General features: G+C 36.8%; 2 protein-coding genes and 1 long non-coding RNA gene across 6 annotated transcripts in view; 2 read left to right on the forward strand and 1 right to left on the reverse strand.

Annotated features, from left to right (window-relative positions):
* Positions 1–24,466, forward strand: UBA3 (ubiquitin like modifier activating enzyme 3). Of its 3 annotated transcripts, none has more exons than XM_038565878.1 (18): positions 1–106; positions 294–335; positions 2,205–2,325; positions 3,696–3,776; positions 8,124–8,206; positions 11,197–11,277; positions 15,442–15,485; positions 15,802–15,866; positions 16,176–16,331; positions 17,495–17,597; positions 17,732–17,845; positions 21,847–21,900; positions 22,384–22,420; positions 22,509–22,590; positions 22,908–23,008; positions 23,137–23,200; positions 23,312–23,366; positions 23,685–24,466. In XM_038565878.1, exons 1-18 carry the CDS (start codon positions 87–89, stop codon positions 23,771–23,773), a joined length of 1,392 nt encoding a protein of 463 aa, XP_038421806.1. In that variant the 5' UTR covers positions 1–86; the 3' UTR covers positions 23,774–24,466. The 3 variants fall into 3 exon arrangements, with proteins under 3 accessions (XP_038421806.1, XP_038421807.1, XP_038421808.1); XM_038565880.1 differs by lacking the exon at positions 1–106 and adding an exon at positions 905–992; XM_038565879.1 differs by lacking the exon at positions 294–335 and having other exon boundaries at positions 27–106.
* LOC119864659 lies at positions 3,177–26,842 on the reverse strand. Of its 2 annotated transcripts, none has more exons than XR_005374766.1 (3): positions 26,036–26,842; positions 23,923–24,109; positions 3,177–3,231 (listed from the first exon to the last, which is right to left on the reverse strand). It is a non-coding gene; the product is annotated as an uncharacterized LOC119864659 (long non-coding RNA). The 2 variants fall into 2 exon arrangements; XR_005374767.1 differs by lacking the exon at positions 3,177–3,231 and adding an exon at positions 12,038–12,844.
* The window catches only part of TMF1 (TATA element modulatory factor 1), a 32,157-nt gene continuing 31,717 nt past the window's right edge, over positions 26,476–26,915 (forward strand). The window contains exon 1 of the mRNA XM_038565875.1: positions 26,476–26,830. Coding sequence (XP_038421803.1) covers positions 26,689–26,830 — 142 coding nt within the window. The 5' untranslated portion in view covers positions 26,476–26,688. The remainder of the gene's footprint in view (positions 26,831–26,915) is intronic.

The raw sequence follows: 26,915 nt of genomic DNA on the forward strand, positions 1-26,915 counted from the left end.
GCCCCGCCCCTTTCCGGCCCTCCCAGCCGGCCCCGCCCCTCCGCCCCGCCCGCCGTGGAGGCACCTGGGAAGAGGCGGAGAACAATATGGCGGATGGCGAGGAGCCGTAAGTACTCGGGCTCTGCAGGCGTGCGGGGCCGGGCTGGGCTGTGAGAGAGCGCGGCGCTGGGCGGTCGCCGCCGCCACCCGGGGTCCCCCCCCACCCCCCGCCCCGTCCCCTCGCCCCCCATCCCCTCGCGGCGCCCAATGTGTAGCGTGATGCTGACCCTTCTTTTATTCTCTCTTTCTTTTAGGGAGAAGAAAAGAAGGAGAATAGAGGAGCTGCTGGCTGAGAAGTTAGTGCTGCCGGGAGGCCGGGGCCCTCTCCGGGGACCCCCGCCTCCCCCCACCCCAGGCCTAGGGGACCAGCCGCAGCGGGCCCGGGGGGCTGGGAGGGGGGCACCCGGAGCGCAGGCCGCGCGGCCTCATCCCCTGACCCCCATCCCGGAGCCCCAGGGGCCCGGCGGGCCGCTCCTCGTCCCTCTCGGGCGGGCGCCGGGCCGGGGTCCACCGCAGCAGGCCCTGCACCGGCCGGCCGGGTGCTCCTTGACCCAGAGGCTTGCGGAAGGACCCTTGCGCCCCACCCCCTCCTCCACCCCAAATTGCCATAGCCGTGACCTTGTGAAAAGGCGGTCTTAAAACACGTGCAACGGACACTAGGACGTTTTTTTTGGCCTTTCGTAAACACTGAGACAGTAGTATTAATTGCAAACTTTTTATGAGAACTTTATGTGTGAGGTATTGTACTAAGCACTTCAATCATTTTCTTGCAAAATAATTGGCTCTTACCTTAAGAATGTTGACTCCAAAGAGCTTATTTTCTCCATTTATTACACACCCTATTTTTTTTTTTTTTTTTAATCAGATGCTCAGTTTTGTGCTGGTGAGACAGTGTTTTCCAACCTGGCCCACGCCACATAATTTTTCGTCTCCCTACATGGGAGGGGAAGCAGGTACTCTTGCAGTGGGTGTGGTGAGTTACTAATTTCTGTGCCAGTTCCCAGTAGCAGTGCTTTAAAGTCTTTACGTAGCTTCCTCAAAAAGTTTGATTTCAGTTGCAAAAGGATTGGAATGACGAGCTTAACTTCACATTCCTTCCCACCTTTCATTTCCTTCCCACTTTTGCTTAAAATGACAGTAAAGGTTCGAATGCAGACTATATGCCCGGTATTATACTACGGCCTCAATGTGGATTATCTCTTTATCCTTGTCCTGACCTTACCAAGTAGCTACCAACAACCTATAAATAAGGTTTATAGCTGTTAGGAAGTCTGGTCAAGGTCACAATGTTGTGGAGCCGGACCCAGCCTGACATGAAATGCTATGGTCTTTATTGTTAGGCAGTGTACTTATTTGTCCCTTCTGTAAGAATTGGATATTACAGATAACATTTAGAGGTAGAAACTGGGATTACAGGAAATTTGAAAATTAAAGATAATTACAACCAAACATAAATCTTGCCTAGAGTAGAAAATACAATTTGTTAGAAAATACATTTTTGTACTTTGTTAGAAGAGTCCCTCCTTATTCTAAAAAGTTTTTAGATGGTAATCCCTATCTGTAGACTAATTGTAACCCCAGACTTTTTTTGTGTTGAGTGGAAACAGTACCTCATAGTGTTAATACATTCTTTTTTGAAAAATGGGACCATTTTTTCAGGGAAAAATGGATAAAGGCTCTCTCATCAAAAATAAGTCACATCTTTCAAACTTGGAAAGGACACATGAGTTAGATTTGAAGCATCACAATTCTGAAAGTGGAGGTTTTTTTTTTTTTTTTTTTTTTTTCTTTTCTTTTCCTGATATAAGTGTATTGATGGAACAAACTGAGGAAGTTTACGGTGATCTTTTATAAATTACAAATGTAGAAAAGCCCATTTCTCACCAATTGACCAATTATATCCCAAGTTTGATCTTGGGGTGCTTTAGGATCCCAGAAACATGTAGACTGATTTATTTCATCAAACACGTGCAGTTCTTAACTTTAAATAAATTAAATAATAACCAAGAGAAAAGTTAAAAGCATAAGGATAACCACATTGATATTTCCCTTTTTATTTGAGCAGGTCTGGTGTGGTTACTTTTTCATTTGGGGAAACCATAATAGTTGTAGGTGTGGCTTTTTCCTACTGATCTTTGCAGCTGAATTTACTGTGTTCTGTGCAGAATGGCTGTTGATGGTGGGTGTGGGGACACTGGAGACTGGGAAGGTCGCTGGAACCATGTAAAGAAGTTCCTCGAGCGATCTGGACCCTTCACACACCCTGATTTCGAACCGAGCACTGAAGTGAGAAACATTTATTTTTAAATAACTCCTCTAATAGTTTTATGTTTCAAAAATAATAAAATGCTTTCTTTTTAGTTTGCTCTTTAATAAAACTAGTAACAATTGTCTAAGTTACTTTGAAATACTAAATTGAATATTTGCAACTGATTTTATTTGAATGACAGATATTTGAGTCCTTATTTTCACATTTCTCATATAGTATGTTGAAAATTCTCAACAGTAAAATAACTTCATAATCTCATTTAAGATTCTAAGTTATACTTCACAAAATTACAGTTTAAAATGACTTGAGATACATTCCCCTTTTTAGCCCTACTATGAGAAATTAAATTTGATAGAAATATAGATGTGCTTGCTTAAATTTTGAAATTTAGTTGAAATGAGCATATTTTCCTAGAATTGAAAATAATTAATTGCATGTTAAAAATTATGTAACTGCTATATAATAGAGGAATAGAATTTTGGACTGGTAGTGTTTGACATAAGGCAAATGTTCAATTAGATGCAATTTGGTTTTTACTGCAAGGTAGAAAATACATTCTTTATAGTAAATTTTTATGTCTTTTGTGTTTATAAAGATAGTGTTTTGAAATAGCGGTATTATGCTACTCCTAAAATTAAGGTACAGACTTTGGGTTTCATTCTTTCATTCATTCAGTATAACTTTTCTCTCGTTTAATCTTGGACAGAATCGAAAGTATTTGTGTTTCTTTGGATACGCCACCATATTTTTTTTTCACCATATTTTTTTTGTGCTTCTGAATTCTTTTTTTTTTTGTCCTGATACTTTAAGATACTGCTGTTAAATTATTGTTTTAAATTATATTTCTACTGATGTACAATTTTCTAAGAGACTTACCTGGGTTTTTTTCTTCCTATCCTCTTTTGTTTTGTAAATTTCATTCACTGTGTTGAAAAGCAACAATTATTATTCTTACATTTTTAAGACTTTTAAACACCTTGTGCAATGCTTGAGCCTCTGTTCTTAAGGATTTTACAGTTTTCTCTTTTTAGAAAATCGAAGTAAATAAATTTGATGCTTTCCAAAACTTACTTTCCAAGTTTAGAAAAAAGATAAATCTTAATTAACTAGGTATGTAGTTTTTCTTGTTAGAAATAACCTTTTAATTTCATAAAAAGTCAATTTAAAAACCTTAAAATTGGAACCCTCTGAAATCATTAGATTACAGAATTCCTGGTTCTACCTTGTTTATAAATTTAAAATAATATATTAAATACAAAGTCTGCTCTTTATCCTCAATTGCATTTTTCATGGAAACATCAGAAACTGTTTTATGGCCTACGCCTTTATTGGTAGTACTTATAGTTATTATCAAGCAGATTTTAATATGCCTTTTCATTCTTTACAGTCTCTCCAATTTTTGTTAGATACATGTAAAGTTCTAGTCATTGGAGCTGGCGGCTTAGGATGTGAGCTCCTGAAAAATCTGGTAATATATATGTGTGTGTGTGTGTGTATACAATGTATTGTTTTTCCTCCTTGTGATAATTAAACCTTTTTCTTTTTCTTTTCTATTACTAGGAAATTTCTTTGTGATGATTGTTAACCTTTTTTCCTGTGAGCCATTGTTTGATAAATCTAGCAGGTCAAATTCAAGATAGTAATTAAAATAATCATATAACTGTGGAACTTTTTATACTCTAAAGTCCTCAACTATAAAGTCATTGATAGAAAATTCTTCTGTTTTCTTCTGATCTTTTTTGTGCTTCCTCTTGCACAGCAGTCATTAATTTCAGTGACATAAATAACAAAACTGGTCATTCATATTTTAACATGTCATTTCAAAGAATTATTTCTTCTGTTTCTCAAACAGAAGAAGTGGATAGGGTATTGTCTCATTTTATATAGAGGGAGATACTGAGGTTTAGAGATGTTAAATGATTGCCTAAAGTTTTCTGTATAGTCATGTGCCTGGAACCTAATCCAGGTCATTAATTCTTAGTCAAGTGTTCTTTTTTACTGAACCATTAGGTCATTACATGACTTAATGAAACATAAAATTTGGGATAGCTAAACTTTTCTTTTTTGGGGGGTCTTTTTTTTTTTAGCTAAATATCATCTTAAGAGGGGGTACTCTTTAGAGAAGCTGTTTCTGTTTACTGGTTTGAAATCAATATGTGACTTAATAGTTTCACTGACTTCTCATAACCACAAATAGCTTTTTTTTTTTTTTTAAGATTTTATTTATTCATGAGAGACACAGGGAGAGAGAGGCAGAGACACAGGCAGAGGGAGAAGCAGGCTCCCTGCAGGGAGACCAATGTGGGACTTGATCCCTGACTCTGGGATCACACCCTAAGCCAAAGGCACGCTCAACAGCTGAGGTACCCAGGCGTCCCTACAAATAGCTTTTTATAAGGGTTTATGGGTTTATTTAATATGAAATGGATAGGAGAGGAATTGTTTTAAAGGTGTTAGTATGTCAGCCTTCTCATTGGTATGTAGAAAGTTGGAAATCCTAGAGCAAACCTTAGGCAATGAATCAGGTCACATACTTAGATGAGGAACCTAAAAAGTTGACCTAGGGGCTATATTTCGAATGTAAACAGCTACATTCATTTTGCTTAGAAAACACTAATGTCACTCCTAGTGAAATTGCAGAAACTTAATGTGCTTCTTGGTACTTACTGATGTGTTCAGTTCTGAAGGGATTATAGGACATCTTGGTCTATGTCCTTAATGAATTTGAAATTTCATTGGAGAGACAAGTATTACACAAAATAAATAGCATTATGTATGATATACTATGTGATGGGGTGCCAGAATGACAGTACTTTGTCAAACATAAAAACATAGTATCAAAGAGTTCTAGAAGGGAAAGATTTATAGAGGATGGGTAGTGATTTTGGTAGGCATTCTATGTAAAAATCCCCTAATGCTTAACCTTTTCTGTTATGAAGCTGTTACCTGCAAATGTGATTTATAGTAATTTTAAATGTAAATTAATTGGAGATTAGATCTGAGAAATAGTCATCATGCAACTTTAGGAATGGCTTTGTTATTTATTGCATTGTAATGTCTTAAAAGAAAACTAAAGCTTTTCTATTACCACTTGTTAATTTATTTCAGACATAAATACATAAGAGACATACATGGTTTTTAAAATTTACTATAAGTCCTCCAAAGGCTCATTTTTTTTTAAGATTTTTTATTATTTTATTTTATTTTATTTATTTTATTTTATTTTATTATTATTATTTTTTTAAGATTTTATTTATTTATTCATAGAGACACAGAGAGAGAGGCAGAGACACAGGCAGAGGGAGAAGCAGGCTCCATGCAGAGAGCCTGATGTGGGACTCGATCCAGGGTCCCCAGGATCACACCCTGGGCTGCAGGCAGCACTAAACCGCTGCACCACCAGGGCTGCCCTATTTTTTTTTATTTTAGAGAGAGAGAGAGAGAGAGAGAGATTGAAACACAGCAGAGGGGCAGAGGGAGAGGGACAAGCAGACTACCCCATGAGCATGAAGCCTGACATGGCACTCTATCCTGGGACTCCAGGATCATGACCTGAGCTGAAGGCAGATGCTTGACTGACTGAGCCACCCAAGCGCCACCAAAGTTTATTCTAAAAAAAGAATATGACATTAATATTGACTGAGCAAATAGTTATAAAACCTCTTCTCCCTATATACCAGGCACCATTTTGAAAGCTAAAGACACAGCATTGAAATATACTGACAGGTGTTTCTGTTTGTGGGGCTTACAAAAGGAAAAGGACAAGTAAAATACATGGTATGTCAGACAGTATTAAATGCTATGGGGAAAGGAAGAATGGAAGATACATAGCCTGGTGGGAAAAAAGATGCTATTTGAGCAGAGAGGTGAGTAAGAATATTCTAGGCAGAGGGTACATCAGGTGCAAAATATGTGAAGTGGGAGCATGACTTTTCTGTTCTAGGACAGCAAGGAGGTCATTTTTATAGCTAAAACAGAAGTGGATCAGTTTCCCACAGGATATCGAGAGGTGATAGGAGATGGAAGGACTCAGTGAATATTGCAAAGGGCTTTAGAGGCTACTGTAAGGACTTTACCTTTTACTCCGAGTCAGGAAGTCATTGGAGAGATTTAAGCATGTGAGTTGATTTGATCTGACATTTAACCTGGTTCACTGTGCCTGATGTACAGAGAAAAGACTCAAGAAGAGAGCAGGAAGCAGAGAGGCTGGTCAGAAGGTTGTTGCAGTCACCTGGGCCAAGAGGTGGCAATGACTTGAAGCAAGATGGTGGCATTGAAGGTGGTGAGAGGCAGTCAGATGAGGGATAGGTTTTGAGGTTGGAGTCAACAGGATTTGCTAGTGGATTAGTTGTTGGGCATGAGAGAAAGAGAGGAGCCAAGGATGACCCAACAACGTTTTTCCCCTGAGCAACTGGAATGATGGGGTTAGCATTCATCGAAGTGGGAGACACTGGGAAAAGAAGAGATTTAGTGGTGGTGAGCACGGATGGTTGAGTTTGGTTTTGGAAACTGAAGTTTGAGATACCTGTTAGATGTCACTATCTTACTTGAGGTCACACGCACTAACCAGAACTGAGCACAAAGGCACTCCAAATTCTGGCAAGTAGGAGGAAAACTCCTACAGTAAAGTAGGAGGAAAACTCCTAACTCCTAAGGCCAGTTTTTAATATTTAGATTTCTCATGAGTGTAGTGACCAAGTGAAGAATGTATTTATTTATTTTTTTAAAGATTTTATTTATTCATGAGAGACACACAGAGAGAGAAGCAGAGACACAGGCAGAGGGAGAAGCAGGCTCCATGCAGGGAGCCATATGTGGGACTCGATGCCAGGACTCCAAGATCACGCCCTGGGCCAAAGGCAGGCGCTAAACCGCTGAGCCACCCAGGGATCCCTGAAGAATGTATTTTAAAGAGGAGGAATTGATCCATTTTCTGCCAGATGCTTCAGGGAGGTACGATCAGAGAGACCGAAAATTGTCATTGGAAGTAGTAACATACAAATCTCTGGTGACCTTGACGAGTGCAGTTTTCCATGGAGTGGTGGGAGGGAAAGCTTATTTAGTGCGAGACAGGACTATGAGAAAGCAAGTATGGACAACTCAAGGTTCTGTTGCTATAAGGAGGGGCCGAAAAGTAGGGAAATTATTGACAACTAATTTAATTTGACTATTTAACTGACCAAGACCAGAAAAGTATGATTAATTATTGAGACTTGTTTTTTTCCAATCTTTTGCTTCTGCTGGTAAATTTGAAGAGTGGTTGTACTGCTCAGAAGCAAGTTTGTTGCTTTTTCCTAGCTTTTTTGACTGCTTGTTATTGACTCAATACTTTTAGTATATTCCTTTTACATGTGCTATGTACATATGTGTGTTGATAATATACACCATCTAATAGTTATTTCTGAATTGTGATATACTTAATGTTACTTAAACTAAGATAAAGCTTATAGGAATTGCTTTTTAACAATATTCTGAAAAAGAATAGCAAATTCAGTTAATTAGTAAGACTTGTAAAATTAAAATATCTGGCGGCAGCAGCAAAGCAACAAACTTTACAAATGTGTTTACGGGATGATAAAACTGTAGAAATTTTGAGTTGTTTTCTTTTGGTTATAGACTATTTAAGTAGTTACAGATTTTTGACCTTTACAAGAACCTTGAATTTTATATACCTTGTAAGACTTTTTAACCATTGAATACAATTATGTGGAATTTATTATTGAGCATTTATAAGTTTAGGACTACCTTGAAAACAAGTCTTAACATTTCAAATGTGTGGAAACTTCTGCTTAATTGTTTTTTTTTATTCCCACAGGCCTTGTCTGGTTTTAGACAGATTCATGTTATAGACATGGACACTATAGATGTTTCCAATCTAAATAGGCAGTTTTTATTTAGGTAAGTTTTAAGATCTTAGTTTAAAATTCTGATAATTACTTGAACTTGAGTACACTGTAGTTTCATAATTTGTAAAAACTATGAGAGGGCTAACTAATTTTATTTTTTAAATAATCACCACTCCCTTTTTAGGTAAAATTTTGCAAGAAAATTTTGGACACCCTGGTGAAACTAGTTTTATAAACAAATTCGTGATTTTTTTTTAAAGAGATTTCCAAATGGTTTATGTGATTTGGGGGTGATTGTGCTCTGAAGACATAGAACAGGGCTCTTTTCCTCCTGTTAATTTCATAAGAGAATAGTAGCTAGACTATTAGGCACTAGTGAGATACATTGGTGGGGACTTATGAGCCAAGAATTGTATGGTATCTCTGGGGGAATGAAGTTGTGACAGAGTTTGAAGTTTCTTCTATGAAGATAAAGAAAATGAACAATTAAGGAGAGAAAATCCAGGAGCGGTTGAAATGGAACAAAGGGATAATTACCTTTTTTAAAAAGGATTTTATTTATTTACAAGAGACAGAGAGAGAGAGAGAGAGAGAGAGACAGGTAGAGAGAGGAGAAGCAGGCTCTATGCAGGGAGCCCGATGCAGGATTTGATCCTGGGTCTCCAGAATCACACCCTGAGCTGAAGGCAGACACTTAACCAATGAGGTACCCAGGCATCCCCAAAGGGAAAATTACCTTAAACAAACATGAAATACAGAAAGCATCTAGGAATGGATTGCTAGAAATGACTTTAAAAACTGGAAGTAGGTCCCAAAAAAAAAAAAAAAAAAAAAAAAAAAAAAAAAAACTGGAAGTAGGCCATGTATGCAGACCTGAGGAGAGGTTCATTAGTGAATTTTAGTATGTAGCGTGTAAAGATTTGACTAGCTCGGATATAAATGTCAAAGAATTACAGGAATGGAGAGATAAGGACTTTTTATTTTTCTTTCTAGTGATTAGATTATTGGCAGAAAGTGCTCGTAGGTATGCAGTATAAGGTTAGGTTAACAGAGGAAGTAAATTTAAATTTTTGGATAGGCATGAAACCTTTTTTTCTGGAAGATATTAAAGAGGTTGAAGAATGGTTTAAACAAAGTCAAGTTAAGGAAGTGTTGTAATTGCAATGTAAACTCTGTTTAATGTTTAGGCTTTATCTTTTTGTTTATTTATTTTTTGAACCTTTGAAATTACCCTTCTCTACAGAAAACTGTGGATCCTGACACATTTTTAGTATATGAATGCTCTAACAAAGATAACACTGAATTGGTTGGTTATTTTTTTTTTTTTTAATTTTTTTTTTTTTTTATGATAGTCACACAGAGAGAGAAAGAGAGGCAGAGACATAGGCAGAGGGAGAAGCAAGCTCCATGCACCGGGAGCCTGACATGGGATTCGATCCCGGGTCTCCAGGATCGCGCCCTGGGCCAAAGGCAGGCGCTAAACCGCTGTGCCACCCAGGGATCCCTGAATTGGTTGGTTATTGATAATAGGGCATGCCCTTTAGTTTGTAGCTAAAATAATGATTGAAAATCACAATGATAGTTAACATTTGTTGAGTGCTTAGGTTGCAGTAAATACTTTCTAAAGTCTTTATCTGTATTTCCTATAATCTCAGAGTAGCCCTTAGGGTAGGTACTTGTTTTCAAGATTAAGCAATTAGGCCAAGGTGTTTTGCAAAGATGATATTTGTAAAAGTCCTTTTTGTTCAAAGTGTAGTTTTTAGGTGGAACAATCTGATCCCCTAATTCTGGAAAGGCAAATTAGCAGTTTCCACAGAAACCGTCCAGGAATTTTTTATCTGGGATCTACTGTAGGAACACATACAATTCACAACATTAAAGAATCTTGAAAGTTTCCTTTATCCGCTTTACCAAAAGAGCTCTGTCCGGTGTAGTTGAATGCAGTACTGAAATCAGGTTCCTCGATTTATAACTAGAGCCTAGTTATAGGACAAAGAATAAAACTCTTAACAGAAGTTTTCAATCAAGAGAAGCAGACTGCTTCATTGGCTAGAAGAAAAATGACCTGTTAAATGATTTTTCTTTAAAATTCCAATTTTAAGTAAAAATAATTTTTATTAGGGACATTGATTTTTAAAAATGTTTTCATTTATTTTTAAAGTATTCTATGCTTATATATGAAGGAATACAAAGAGATAAGAATATGGTCACTTTATTCCAGGTGTTCAGTCTAGGGGGTATAACAGATCTCTGTATCTAATGAAAAATATGTTGTGAAAAAGTAGTAATGAAGCACTATGTATGTGTGAGGGAATGATTTACTTCTGTGAGGAGGATGAGGAAATACTATGAAAGAAAATACCATTTGTACTGAGATTAGAAGAGAGAATTCTTTGTGTCCTCTTCTGTCTATAGCTGTGGTTCTTATCTAGGAGTGATCTTTTGAGGCCTTCTGTTTTTAGTTTCTTTAGAATGTTGGCAACATTTGCAATTTTAGATAATGCCTTCAGGATTATTTTTTCTTCAGAAACATGCTTATGGCTTTGTTTGGGACATAAAATTTACTATTTAATCTGCACATGTGGGAAGAAGAGATAAACGAAGGCTCTTATATCCCTAGAATGAATCGTGTGTATATTTCAGCCAAAACCTCCATGGTAACACCTTGAGGTTCTAGGGTTCAGGGTAGATTTGGAAGGCTTTGGGTGTGGGATAATTTTTTACATTGGGAAATGCCACAATGAGAAGTGGCCAGGAAACATGCCATCATTATGCTTTCCATTGGGGGGAGGGGGAAGCACCATTTATATTTTCATTTAAGAAATACTTGTCAGTACTTGTAAATACTTAATTTAGAACATCAGCAAATGTTGACATTTGATGTTGAATTACTAATTACTCATCAACATTTAGATAAAAGTATTCCTTCTAAATATCCTCTAAATAAGCTCACTGTGGATATTTTTTATGTTTGAAAGTAAATTATATAGATCATCTAGATTTATATCATGAATGATAATTTAAATATAATTTTTCCCATAGGCCTAAAGATGTTGGAAGACCTAAGGCTGAAGTTGCTGCAGAATTTCTAAATGACAGAGTTCCTAATTGCAATGTAGTTCCGTATCCTTTTGACAAAAAAGTTACTTAACTTTCTAAAGCTTTGTGTTTTATTATAAAAGAAGTATTTAACATAGAAAATACAGATAAGCAAAAAAAAAAAAAAAAAATCAGCAGTAAGCTTATTACTGAGGTTTCTACTGATGACATTTTGCTTTATATTCCTTCCAGTCCTTTTTTTTTTTTTTTAAGGTTATATAAATATTTTTTTGCCCAATTTTTAAATTAAGCATTTACGGCCAGTGCAGTTATTTTGCATTATTGCCCTTACTTTCAGTTTGATTGCATAGCTCTTCTGTTAGACTGTAAATTCCTTATCTGGCTGTAGTTAATCTGTGTCTCCTTACAGTTGCAGACTGAATAGACAGTCAACATATATTAACCAAGTGGAAAATGTGTCAGAGTAAATTTATTTTTCAAAAAAATGTGTTTTAAAAAAGGAGTGTTCTTCAGATCTGGATAACTTTCAGTGTTTTATAGAAATTCAGAAAGTGAGATTTGCTATTTGGGAAATGCCACAGGATTCAAAATAAACATAGAAAATTCAATTGTATTTGTGTACTTGGAGTGAAAATGTGGAAAGTGAAATTTACTTTTTATTTTTAAAAATTTTTAATTATTCTTTATTTATGATAGTCACATAGAGAGAGAGAGAGAGAGGCAGAGACACAGGCAGAGGGAGAAGCAGGCTCCATGCACCGGGAGCCTGATGTGGAACTCGATCCCGGGTCTCCAGGATCACGCCCTAGGCCAAAGGCAGGCGCTAAACCGCTGCGCCACCCAGGGATCCCGAAAGTGAAATTTAAAATAAAATGAGTGCCATTTACAATCACTCAAAAAAAGGGCGGGGGAATACTTAACTGTTAATCTATAAAATAAGTATAAGACCTGTATGCTGAATACTACAAAGTACTGATGAAGGAAATCAAAGAAGGTCTAAATAAATGTAAAGATGCTCTGTTCAAGAATTGGGCGATTTGACATAGTAAGGATGTCATGTCTCCCTAGATTTGTATACAAGTTTAATACAATTTCTATTAAAATCCCTGCAGAACTTTTTGTTGATACAAAATTGTCCTAAAATTTATGGAAAGGTGAAGGAATATCTAAAACAAATCTGATAAAGAATAAAGTGGGAGGAATCGCTGTATAATTTCAAGACTTACTATAGCTACAATATCAGGACCATGTGGTGTTAGCAGAGAGACACATCAGTAGAACAAAGAAACCAGAAATAGCTGCAGGCAAATATTGATGTTTGACGAAATGGCAAAAACAGTTCAATGGAAGAAAGGATAATTTCTTCAACAAATTGTGGTGGAGCCACTGGAGGCAAAAATATGAATCCCAACTCAAACCTCAAAATTGCAAAAATTAACTTAAAATGCATTGTAGGTTTAATATAAAATGTAAAACAGTAAAACTTTAGATGACAGTGTAGGAGAAAATCTTTGTGATATATGGCTTGGTGAAGAGTCCTTAGACTACATCAAAAAAGTGTGATCCATACAAGAAAAAAATTGATGAATTGAACTCTATCAAAATTAAAAACTTTGTTTTGTGAAGGGCCCTGTTAAGAGAATGAGATACAATGATTAGAATGGGGTATAATTATGAAGTAGGTATCTGACAGAGGATTCATCCAGAATAAATAAAGAATTCACAAAATTCAGCAATGAAAAAACAATGCAATTAGGAAATGTACTGAAAATGTGAAAGGACATTTCACTAAAGAAGATAGCAAAAAGCACCTGAGAAGGTGTTCATCGTCACTAGCTATAAGAGAAATCTAAATTACAACCACAATGAAATATTACTACATACTTCTAACAGCTAAAGTAATAGTAACCTCCAATGCTGGTAAAGCTACAGAACAACTAGATCACTCCTACATTGCTGGTGGGAAATGCAAAATGGTGTATAGCCATCTGGAAAATAGGCTGTTTTATAAAAACCTGAATATACACTTTTCCATACAATTCAGTAATTTCATTCCTGGGGGTTACCCCAGAGAAACAGATACTTAGGTCTGTGTAAAACTTGTTCTTGAATGTTCATAGTGTCTTTATTTGCATTAACCAAAAACTGGGAACAACCCAAACATCTGTCAATAGGTGAATTATTAAGCTGTAGTACAGCCATACTGTGGAGTAATGCTGAGCAATAAAAAGGAATTAACTAAACATGCAGCAAGTTGGGGAGATATCAAAGACATGCTTAATGAAAAATGATAGTCTCAAAAGGTCATATGTTGTATGTTTCCATTTATGTAACATTCTTCAAATGAGGAAATTATAAAGAGAGAACAAATTAATGATTGCCAGGGATTAGGCATTGTGGGCCAGAGAGGTGTGAATAAAGGGGTAGCAGGAGGAAGAGCTTTGCTGTGATGGAAAGTTGCGTAACTTTATGGTGGTTACAAAAATCTACACGTGTTTATTTATTTATTTTAAGATTTTATTTATTCATGAGAGACATAGAGGAGGCAGAGACATAGGCAGAGGGAGAAGCGGGCTCCCTGTGAGGAGCCCAATGTGGTACTTGATCCCAGGACCCTGGGATGGTGACCTGAGCCAAAGGCAAATGCTCAGCTGCTGAGCCATCCAGGTGCCCCTACACAAGTGTTTAAATCACAGAACTACGGGACGCCTGGGTGGCTCAGGGGATTGAGCATCTGCCCTTCAGTCGGTGTGTTCCCAGGTCTGGGGATTGAGTCCCGCATCGAGTTCCTGCAGGGAGCCTACTACTCCCTCTGCCTATGTCTCTTCCTTTCTCTCTGTCTCTCATGAATAAATAAATAAAATCGTAAAAAAAAAAATAAATCACGGAACTATACATACTTATTTTATCAATGTTGTATTTGTGATTTTGATTTTATAGTCCTGTGATATGTAACCATTGGGAGAGACTGGATGAAATACACATGGAACCACTTTCTACTAGCTTTGCAACTTTCTGTAGGTCTATATTATTTCAAAATAAAAAGTTTAAAAAGGCAAATACAGGCCTATTGGAAGAAAGATAAAGAAGAATGTGCATATTTTAAAAGTTAGGTCTGTGGACTTTGGGTATTTTATAGAAATCTAGGACATAGGATTTCTTGGTATGGCTCCTGGGTTCCCCTATTGCTATTCCCCTGTTTGCTCTGGTTCTCTTGATCTACCTGTTCTAGCTGCAGCTTATGCCTCTTGCTTTCCTTTAAAAAGGAAAAGAGGCCTGAATGGTTGAGGGCGAGAATTGAATTTATTATAGTTTTGTTTGTAGACCAGAATAAAAAATCTAGGACAAGAGTATTTTATATTGTCCCTCTTTTCTCCATTTTGGTTTTTAAAAAATGTATACTGGACTATTTATTATAATTTTAGAGAAGTATATAATTAAACAGAAAATTGCTCCATTGGAAAAATTAAAAATTTTTTTGTACACATGTGCTGTTAAAATATTAAGTTCTGTGATTGATTTACACTCACAGCTATTTTTGAATGGAGTTTTCTTTGCAGCCTTCAGGCAGGGAAAGACTGCTGATTAGGTTTGGTAAAGTAAAAAGAGAGACTTGGAAAACAGAGAGGAAAAAAGAACTCCTACCTCCCCTCACCTCCAAAATAACCAATCATATTTGTACCCGAAAAAGCTATTGGGAACATGTGTTTTTTTTTTGTTTTTATTAGCTTTGCAGCAGTAACTCTTATTTTTAATTGAAAATATTTGATATATAACCTTGTATAAATTTAAGGTGTTCAAAGTGTTAATTCGTATTCTGAGTCTTGCAGTCCTCTTCCCAAATGGGAACTGTAATATGCTTGTTTCCTTCACTAAAATGCATTATTGCCTCTGTGCTTGATGCTAATGTTTGAGGACACACAGTCTGCTTCCCAGGATGTATGGTTTTATATAAAAACTGAAGCAGAGTAGAGAGTATAACAAAGACATAATATCAGGGTTCAGGGATGAGAGAAACTACTCTAAATAGGCAAGAAGTATTTAAAAAAGAGGTTTTGTGACAAATTAGGGTTGTATTCATTTTGTCACATTCCCTGATTTCCACTGCTTTGAACATTGATGACTTCATTTCTTGTTATGTACATTTTTAATTTGTTCCTTCTGACATTGTTAAATTCACTTTATAAATTAAAAACTTAGCAGCTAAATTCCTTTACTTATAAGCAGACATTTCAACAAGATTCAGGATTTTAATGATACTTTCTATCGACGTAAGTTGTCTACTTTAAATTCACTTCTCACTAAATTCTTACTATATTTTAGCTGCTAGCTATTTGAAGGGTATTTCTTCATTTGTTATCAGCTCTTGGTGTTTGCTTTTCAGTAAGGTTGACTGAGCAGAGCATGCCACTGTTTTAATTCTTAGCTATATCATTAGCTGAATTTTTATATGTTGTCTTGAGTAAGGTTACTCAAGCATGAGGAGCTGTGTGTTATAATAAAAGGTGGGGTTTTTTTTGTTTGTTTCCTAAAATGTGAATTATTTTGTGCAATGGCATTTTTAAAAACTAGCTTTTTCTTCCGTAGAATTTCATATAATTGTGTGTGGACTGGACTCTATCATAGCCAGAAGATGGATAAATGGCATGCTGGTAAAAATTTTAGTGTTGTTATGTTTCTTTGAAATTCTTGCTGATGCTCTTAACATACCAAAAATTAGAGTACCATGTCATGTTTTTGACAAATCAGAGTTTAATTTTCAACTAAGTAGAGGTTTATCATTGTTTATTGCCAGTTATTAATTTTCAGGTGAGAATATAAATTGCTAGTATCCTAATCCCATGATTTGATAATCTAGTACTCAGTATTGCGATTGATTTATGGAATTACTTGACAGCATGTTCTTTTTTTTTTTTTTTTGAATTCTTACTCCCCTCTCCTACCTTAAATAATTCTCCTAGATATCTCTTCTAAATTATGAAGATGGTGTATTAGATCCAAGCTCCATTGTCCCTTTGATAGATGGGGGGACAGAAGGCTTTAAAGGAAATGCCCGGGTGATTCTGCCTGGAATGACTGCCTGTATTGAATGCACACTAGAACTGTATCCTCCACAGGTAATCAGAAAAGCACCTGTATTTATTTTATAGTCTCTTGGGGCAGAGTTAGGATTAATTATTAAGTCTAGTCAACATTTAGGATTTAAAAATTTTTTTATTTTATTTAACTTTATTTATTCATTCATGAAAGACACAGAGAGAGAGAGGCAGAGGCATAGGCAGAGGGAGAAGCAGGCTCCATGCAGGGAGCCCGATGCGAGACTTGAACCCGGGTCTCCAGGATCACACCCTGAGCCGAAGGCAGTCGCTAAACCGCTGAGCCACCCAGGCATCCCAATATTTAGGATTTTTAATGAAGGGTAAACAGTTTTTTAAAAATCATTCTAAGAAGAAAGATAAAATATGAAATTCTGCTCTGTTTATGGAAAGATAGGAACTGAAGATTGTGGTACTGATATTCTGTTCTCAATTCATTTGTATTAATTTTTTCATTTGGAGAGACGGGATCAAGGGAGCAATTAAAAAGTTATATGTTGGGATTTAGTTATAATCTGTTTTCTTTGGTTTTTGCCTGTGAACGTTTCAGGGAGATAAAGATACTAGGCATGAGAATGATCCTTCCAAAGATGGGGCCCTTTAAGCTACATACCCAGTTTAAGGAATAGTTAGAATATTGATTCATAAATAAAAATATTTCTTTTAGTATTTACTTGGAATTGATTTAACTCTGTGAATTTGCTTTTGCTTTGATTTTATACCTTCAGCTATAAACATCATATAAACATAATAAAATGCTCATATTTGAGAACTTATTCAAACATCTCATGATCTAACAAAGCTTAAATTTATATACCCTGTAAATATAGGGCAAACCTACATTCCTATATGAATGTAAGTCAAGTGACTCAGATGCTCTTTTTAATTTTAGAAACATTATTAGTGGTATAAAATGTTTTGTTTTTATAAGTGGAAAGCTAAAATGAATTATAACCTTAAATATAGGGCAAACCTACATTCCTATATGAATGTAAGTCAAGTGACTCAGATGCTCTTTTTAATTTTAGAAACATTATTAGTGGTATAAAATGTTTTGTTTTTATAAGTGGAAAGCTAAAATGAATTATAACCTACTACCTACATTTACAAAGTCTTAACTAGAAGTTGCATTTTAAAATAATTCATTGTGTAAAATCCACTAAAAAGGCAAACTATGGTTTTAGGTTAATTTTCCCATGTGCACCATTGCATCTATGCCCAGGCTACCAGAACACTGTATTGAGTATGTAAGGATACTGCAGTGGCCTAAGGAGCAGCCTTTTGGAGGTAATAAACTGAATTTCATAATCTGGAATTATGTGAGATGAATATTTATATTATTCATTTATATAATTGTATTAAAAGACAAGCTGATTTAAGTTTACATGTTTCTGTCCTATTCTCTTTGTTTTTTCTAACAGAAGGAGTTCCATTAGATGGAGATGATCCTGATCATATTCAGTGGATTTTCCAAAAGTCTCTTGAGAGAGCATCACAATATAATATTAGAGGTGTTACCTATAGACTCACTCAAGGTAAATTAGTGAATTGTCATGAATTACAACCTTGGGATAATCCCATTTCAGGGGTTGGGAACTCTGAAGGAAATAATGGATAAGTGATTTCAGATAGTACCAGCCATTCGAGGTTCAGTCAAGGTAAGGAAATGATAGTTTCCAGGTGTTCCTAAATTTGGTTGGAGGAAACAGGGTTTGACAGAATTCATATTACTTCTTAGCTAGGAGGAATTTTTTTTTTTAAGATTTTATTTATTCATTTATTTGAGAGAGAGAAAGCATGTGCAAGGAGTAGAGTGGGAAAGGGTCTCAAGCAGACTCTGTGCTGAGCCCAATGTGGGGCTCAGTCTCACAATCCTGAGATCATAATCTGAGCAAAACCAAGAGTCAGACGCTTAACTACTGAGGCACTCAGGAACCCGAGCTAGAAGGAATTTAATAAAAGTCACTGAATCTTACTAGAATTGGAAGAGGCCCTAAATCATCTAAGTTGAACCACTCATTTTATCTTTCACTAAGAGGAAGGTGTCACCTCCTAAGGCGATCTATTTCACATTTGGATAAGACTGTTAAGACAGTTTATTTTGTATATTGAACAGAAGTCTCCATCTTCAGTTTGGTCTGAGAATTGTCCCAGGGTACACCATAAATAAATCAAATTCCCTTTTAAGTAATAGCCTTTAATATATATAGAACAGGGGATGCCTGGGTGGCTCAGCAGTTGAGCATCTGTCTGCCTTTGGCTCAGGGCATGATCCTGGAGTCCCGGGATCGAGTCCTGCATCGTGCTCCCTTCATGGAGCCTGCTTCTCCCTCTGTCTGTGTCTTTGCCCCTCTCTCTGTGTCTCTAATGAATAAATAAAATCTTAAAAATAAAAACAAACAAAACCAGCATATACAGAACAGTAATCACATTCCCTCCAAATCACTGTCATCAACCTTTCTAGTTCCTTTAACCCTTTTACATCTTGGCTGACATTAAGTTCCCATCCTGTTTGATTTTCTTTTTTTATTTTTCTAACTATTTTTCAGTTATTCATATTTTTCTTATCTAAGCTAGAATTCAGCATGCTAGGATTGATTTTACAATAGACTTCTAATAATTGATGCAGTCTTAGAGGAGAGCAGGATTTTTTGCTTGTTGATTATGTTGATGCTATACTTCTGATTCTTTAAGGTCACTGTCCACTAAAATCTGGAAGTTTTCTTAATATGCAGTTGCTAAGCCCTATTTTCCCAATAAAATGTTTGGCAGTTTTTTAGGGTGGTAGTTTTGTTTTTTTATATTCAAGTATAGGTCTTTACAAGTTTATTTTTAAACCTGCCGTTTTCTTTCTTTATATCCTTTTATTTCTTTTCCAAATAATTAGTTAAAAATTTTAATAAGACTGAACTGGCTGATAACAGACATTTGAATCCTACTTCTTCTGGTCACCCTTTTCCGTTTATCTCATTCTCCCTACCAGGCCTTCTAGAGCACTTCTTCTTTTTTTGTCTTGTTCACAAGGAGGTCAGAAAAGACCTTTCCAACTGCTCTTTTTTTTTTTTCTTAAGACTTTTGTTTATTTATTCATGAGACACATAGAGAAGCAGAGATATACACAGGCAGAAGTGGGCTTCCCATTGGGAGCCTGATGCGGGACTCAATCCCAGAACCCCCAGATCACGACCTGAGTCAAAGGCTCAACCACTGAACCACCCACGTGCCTCTCCAACTGCTCTCCTGAAGCCTAGATGTACTACTTCCACATTTCCCTGGGTTGCCAAATTACTAGTTACAATACCAGAATCCAACATGACTTGTCTCAGTGAACAATCATAATGCTTAATCTAATGATCACTGCTTCCTAATCTAGGTACTCAATTCATCTTTCTAGAGTTTTGTCCCAAGTTCATCACTAACTTCACCAGAAATAAAACTTTGTCTTCTTTTTGAAAATGTGCTGTTTCTCTTCTGTGATTATTTCCTCATATTTACTGATGTTCTAGTGATGTCTTTTAAAAATTCTGTTCTTACACACTCCGTGTTGCTTTCTGTATTCCTCCTATTCTGACCTGCTGTGTTCTTGAACACACCAAACTCATTCCTGCCTTGGAGCTTTAATATTCCTGATTCTTAAGCCAGGAATGTTCTTCCTTGGATCCCATTAAGGCTGGCTGCTTATCGCTCAGGTGTGAAGTTAACCAGTTTATTTGATCATTCAACTGAAAATGACTTCTGAGCCATTCACTATTGATGTTTTTATAATTTCTCAGAAATAATGGTAGCCTCATTTTTCTATGCAAAGATTATTTCATAGGCATAGTCTCATACATTGTTGCCCTGGGGCCTTTGCCTTTACTATTTACAGAAATACTGTTTCCCCAAGTCATTACATGGCTGGGTCTTTCTTATGGTTTTAGATTTCAGCTCAAATTACCATCTCCCAGAGGAGGTCTTCCCTGATTATCTACCCTGATGGACTGCCTCCATCATTGCCAACTCTATCATATACCTTGTTTTACTTTCTTCATAGTACTCTTCAGTATTTGAAATTTTGTTATTTACTTGCTTGTTATCTCCCTTAGCAGAAGGAAAGCTTATTAAGAGCAAATTTTTTTTTTTTAACTGGCACTCTGCACAACACCTAGAACATTGTTGGACATATAGTGCACAGGTAGTAACTGAATTAAATGATCTCAGTTGGTCCTGATCAGGAAGTATAAAGTCATTTCAATATATAGTCTCACTTATCTTTTCATACTTTTTAGCAAGTATTGGTTTGTACTTTTGAACCTGATGATTGAGAGCCTTGACAAGGAGTAGAGAAGCAAAATTGAAAGTGAAGTCCAGTTTTTTTAAGGGTAGGGGACAAGGGGACTCTTTATCATTTTTGGCTTTTATTGGGCAATGTCTCTTATACTACCTCTTCTTCCTTTCAGTATATCTTGCTCTATGTGGTTCACTGCAGAACTTCCAGTTTAACCATCATGAAGTTAAGCTCCTCCTAATTTCCCCTTCTCTGAAATGATATGTAATCATATGGTCAGAATTAACATTTTAAAATAGCTTTCCAAACTTTATCACTGTCTTCTTTTCATGTCTTCTTAGATTATTTGGCTTTTTTCTGAAGTTTTTGAAACCTGCCTATACCTGAAGCCTTGGGGACATATCTTTAAGTGCTCCCTCACACCCCAAGATAACATGGCTACTTTTTTCTGAAGTTTTTGTTTTCTAAAATGAACAACTCAAATATAGTTAAGGAATATTTATGTTTTACTTTAAAAAAAAATGGTGTAAGGTCAGGCTGTCATCATTCCTATTCTGTGAATACTAATATGGAAGAAGTGAAGTAGAAATAAAGAAGTATATTAATACTTTGTGTAGACCATGTTATAGAGTGAAATGAGGAGACAAGGGCAGGCTTTCTGATTGTTGAAAATTTGGAGGAATCAAATGGCTAGAACTATTATATGAGGAACAGTTAGTTCTTACTCTATACTTTATTCACACCTCACGGAGTATAGCATATTGTTTCAGTTAAGATTATGCACTTTGGGGCATATGTAGATTCATATGCCACTTCTGTCACTTACTAGATATATAACTGTGGATATTAATTTGTCTCAATTTCATTTTCCTTATTTTTAAAATCAGAGTAATGAGACTAACAAGGATGTAATGAAAATTCTGTCCTATCTTTTTTAATCTTTATACAGTGCCTGGAACATAATAAACATTCTAACTGTTAGCTATTATTATATTGTCTCATCTTTATTTGAAGCTTAGTGAAGAGTTTTCTTTGCTACTGTACTTTGTTTAAGATTCTGAAAATACATCAAAATGATGGGAATGTGAAAGAAGATCATTTCATTGTTAAATTTCAGTCTGTTTTCTGACTTGAAAGCCTGAGAAATCAGGTTGTGGAAAATGATATTTAATAATCATTTTGTCTAAAAAAAACAAAAAAAAATCAGATTGTCTAAGGTACCTATTTTTTAAAAGAAATGACCATATTTTAATCAATATATTTTTTCAGGAGTAGTAAAACGTATCATTCCTGCAGTAGCTTCCACAAATGCAGTCATTGCAGGTAAGGAAAAATGGCCACCACTTAACTTTGGTTTCCCTTTCCTTTGGTTTTTGATTCACTATCTAAATTAACATTCCTGCAGCTACTTGGTTTCAGAAAACTGGCATTCCAAGAATCTGATATCTTCTTGGGTGTTGTAATTAAGCTGTCCAAAAAAGAATAAGCTGTTGGATCTGTGTATATTTGGTCTTACATTATGTCATAGATAAAAATGCTCTGCAGTAGAGGACATTTTAATGCCTTTCCCTTTAATCAATGTAACAGGTTGCTCATTAATCTGAAGAAGAGGAAGGAAAGCATGTAACTCTGTTACTTGGGTTATACAAAAGAAATATAAAATTTGTTACTTTCTCAGTTTTTTTTTTTAAAGTATATTCTTTATTATCAGTTTATCTGTTCCGATTTGTAACTTTGAAAAACTTGAAATTTTAAATGTCTGAATTGCATCAAGTTGAAGCACCTTTATTTTCTTCCCCTCTTCAGCTGTGTGTGCCACTGAGGTTTTTAAAATAGCTACAAGGTAATAATGGATTTCATTTTTTAAGGTGTATGTAAATTGATCTTTTGCTTGGCTCAATTATATAAAGATGAACCATTTTTCATTGCAGTGCATATATTCCACTTAATAATTACTTGGTTTTCAATGACGTAGATGGACTGTACACATACACATTTGAAGCAGAGAGAAAGGTTAGTATTATAGTAATGAAAACTTTTTTCCATCATTTACACTTAGATTTTTACATACTAATTACTGGTTAGAGATATGAATGAAATTGCCCACATCCTAAGTATTTTCTAACTTTTAGAACCCTACTCACTGTGTATCTTTTGCAGTATAGCCCGAAATAAATACTATGTAGAAAAATAATTTAGGAGATTTTAGAGCATAAAAATTTGTTCATAGGAAATATGCATAATTACAAAACAAGTTGATTTTCATTTGATCATTATAAAGTATTATTGGTTCATATGCCTCTGTGATCTGTTATGTTTTATATATGCAGGAAAACTGCCCAGCTTGTAGCCAGCTTCCTCAAAATATTCAGTTCTCTCCATCCGCTAAACTGCAGGAGGTTTTGGATTATTTAACCAATAGTGCTTCTCTGTAAGTGTTTCGGACATTTGTTTTGTTGTAGAAATACTTTTGTGATTTTAAAGCTTTAAAAACTAGAATTGTTTTTTTAAAAAGTGATCTTTAATTTTGTTTGTTTCCCTGCTCATAATTATATTTAGGCAGATGAAATCTCCAGCCATCACAGCCACATTAGAGGGAAAAAATAGAACACTTTACTTACAGGTAATCAGTGTTGGTTGTTTTTTGTTTTTTGGATGTTTTTTTCCCACAAAATTATATTACAAGTTTAAATTCATTTTATGTGCTTTACATTAAAATAATTTTGTTTTCTAGTCAGTAACCTCTATTGAAGAACGAACAAGGCCAAATCTCTCCAAGACATTGAAAGGTATTTTAAATGAGTATTTTACTAATCAATTTCTTCTTTTCTTTTTTCCTCTTGGTAAAAGTAAAAAATGCTTATTCTAGGTTCGTTTTAATGCCTTTAAATGGTGATAGCATTGTAATTATGTCTTGAGAAACAATAACAGAATTGCTCTTTTAGCAGAATGTTTAAAAATCTCTAAGAAATCAAACTTAATATTACCTTGATTAAGGAGAACTGGATTTTGATGTTTATCTAGACATAAAACTGTGCAGTTTGTGTGCATTGTGCATTTTGTTGAGATTTTTTTGCTTGGGTTAATTATACTTTTCTCTGTTTTAGAACTGGGACTCGTTGATGGGCAAGAACTGGCAGTTGCTGATGTCACCACACCACAGACTGTACTATTCAAGCTTCATTTTACTTCTTAAGGAAAATAAATCTGCACATAATAGAAAACTCACGGAAATATTATATTATGTGGATGCTAAGAAATTTAATGTCATTTTTAGCATTAGTGTTGCTGGACTTTTGACTTTTTTTATATAATGAACCACTCTTTTTAAAATTTATAACTTACCCTTGAAGACAGAATTTTAGGGTTGGTACTTGTAAACATTTTCATTAACAGTATGGGAAATGATGCCTGGAGAGAAAGATAATGAGCAAATATATTGCTTCTTTCAAAGGAGGAGGCGAGCACTCTTTTGCGTCTGAATTTTGTTCCTTTGGTCAAAGAATGCATTCCTCAGTTTTCAAAGATGTCCCTTTAAAGAAAAAAGGAAAATTAAGTTTTAAATAACATTGAGTATTACACCCTGACATCTAGAGCGTATTTAAACATAGCCTATTTCTTGCTTGATTTAATATTCATTTAGTTGTAGTTGTCCAAATGAATATTAATTATTGCAAAGGTTACCTTGTCCATAATAATTTGTAAATGGTGTTATAGCTGAATACCTGTGCATGAAAATGGGAACTATTTTCATGTTTACTTGTAGTGCCATAGAGGCCAATATGCACAATATTAAAGCCAAGACTTGAATGTTTAAAAGAATTTAATGTTCAGTTATCACTGATGCTTTCACACTATTTATTAATAAAATCATATATTGTCTACTTTTCTCAGTGAAAATTTTTTTTAAGTATATTAAGGATAAGTATAGTTGCATAGTAATACAGGAATAATTTTTAAATGTGTAGTAGGATTACTAATACAAAACTTTTGTGGTACCTGAATTAATACTTTTACCATAATAAATACCTCCTGATTGAATTTGCTTTACCATAATAATATAATGAAATAGAATCTTCTTATATTAAGGTCTCTTAAAGTGCCTTTTTTCCCCTGTAAAAAAATAAGCCTTAAAATTAAGTGTAAGTTTTGAAAAGTTGAGTTTTAGTATCTCTGTGGGAACATGTTTAGTTTTTGACTTGGGTGGCAGTTTTCTATTCAGAAACCTTGTGATTACGTGTCACTGGGTTAAATTTTTATTTATTATTCTTTTTTGCTCCAAACTTATGTTTCATTATAAAGTCATATGAGGAAAAATAATTGCTTTATTTACAAAATTACAGATTCAGTTTGAATTTTTGAACATGAAGCAACTAACATTTACACCTCCTTTATACAGGTGCTCTAATAACTCTCAAAGTCACCGTGTGAGGTGATAGCCTCTCCATCCGAAAGTCAAAGGTTTTAGAAAGCTTGTATCATTTACCCAAAACTGTGTATTAGGATCTTGGAACAGGGATCTGTTGATCTCAGTCTGCTCCCAGCCTCCTCCTCAGTCTATTTATTTAAGCTTAAGAAACAGCTTAATACTTCAAGGGTAATCTACTTGTGTATAATACTAAGTTTAAAGAGTTTCAACATGAAAATTTTTACTGGTTAGGTGAAATTATTGGACGGATTATAACTTAAGAGTTTAAATCTGATTTTATTTTTTTTAATATTTAAAGATTTTATTTATTTATTTATTCATGATAGACAGAGAGAGAGAGGCAGAGACACAGGCAGAGGGAGAAGCAGGCTCCATGCCCGGAGCCCGCCGCGGGACTCCATCCCAGGAACTTCAGGATCGCGCCCTGGGCCAAAGGCAGGCGCCAAACCGCTGAGCCACCCAGGGATCCCCCTGATTTTGTTTTATAGGAAAATAATTCCTTTATGGCATAGTTGCTTACACTGAGGTAAAATACAGAAGTGTAGGAGGCAGGCAGGTTAATGTAAATTATCACAGCAGGGAGGTATAATGAGGTTTAATAAGATTAGTGGGGTTTGTGGCAAATGGTGAAAATTATTTGCCCAAAGAGGCAACGACCTCAACAATCTGTGCCATGTTCGTATCCATATAGTTCCAAAAGCACGTGGAAGTCTGGATTTTTGTACAGAATCCAGCTTTAAATGTTGACAGAATTTTGCGTGCAATGCTGTGGAGTCCAGATTCCATAGCTACTGACCAGATTCGGAAGGTCACCAGCCTGATATTTCTCATCTGGCGAAGTGTTTGAAGAGTGAGTGCAGGAAAAGCTGTACTGTAAATAGTGTGCACGAACACACGAACGCGGGAACAGTGGAGTCTCCTCAGGTTAGTTTCGACTGAGGCCGAGAGAGGCGCTGCACCGTCAAGAGGTGCCATTCTGTACCCTAGTTCCGACTTTTCACACGCTGCGGAGGACGCCTTTTTACTTACGTCATCAGGCGGGTTGGATCTGGCCTTTTATACAACGCCCGGTATTTTGAGGCAAACCCAAGCCCAGGGTTCCTCCTGAAGGCCACGTTAACACCGGACTGATTAAATATTTGAGACAAAGCGCTAATAGGCGAGGCCAAACTGCCTCCGTTCGCAACTCTTGCTGGCAAGGCGTCAGCTCTCCGTGCGTGAGCTAGTTTCTAGGAAGGAGCCTCCCGGAGGGCTCCACCGCGGCCCCGGCGGCCGGATGTTTGCGCGCTACGCCTGGCACCGGCCTCCCCAGCAGCAGTTCCGCGTTCTCCGTAACTAATGGCAATCCTCGGGTCCCGGATGTGACGTCACGTCCCGCCCGCTCTTCCGTCCGTTGACGGAACTCTGGGCTCCCGGATTTGGTGGCTGTGGACGTGGACGAGGCCGGCGCATGCGCAGGCCGGGCCTTCCCCCCTCAGCTGTGCGGGAAGGGCTGAGCGCAACCTCCCGGGCTCGGTCGGGGGAGACGGCCGGGGTCATGGCCAGCCGCTGACAGGGCTCGCCGAGGGCAGGAGGGGGCGAGGCCGTCCCGCCGCACCCCTCCCCGGGCCTGAGGCCGGTCGGCCTGGCCCTCGGCCTTCCCGCTCGGTGCTGCCGCCGCCACTGCCGGCTGAGGACGGGAGATGAGTTGGTTCAACGCCTCCCAGCTCTCCAGCTTCGCGAAGCAGGCCCTGTCCCAGGCCCAGAAGTCCATCGACAGGGTCCTGGACATCCAGGACGAGGAGCCGAGCGCCTGGGCCGAGACCATCCCCTACCGAGAGCCGGGTGAGGGCGGGGCGGGGCGGGGCGGGGCGGGGGTCTCCTCCGCCGAGGCAGGCAGGCCGGCCGGGGCCCTCCCCGCTGGCGGAGC

Source organism: Canis lupus, chromosome 20, assembly GCF_011100685.1.
Source record: "Canis lupus familiaris isolate Mischka breed German Shepherd chromosome 20, alternate assembly UU_Cfam_GSD_1.0, whole genome shotgun sequence".
Lineage (NCBI taxonomy): Eukaryota > Metazoa > Chordata > Mammalia > Carnivora > Canidae > Canis > Canis lupus.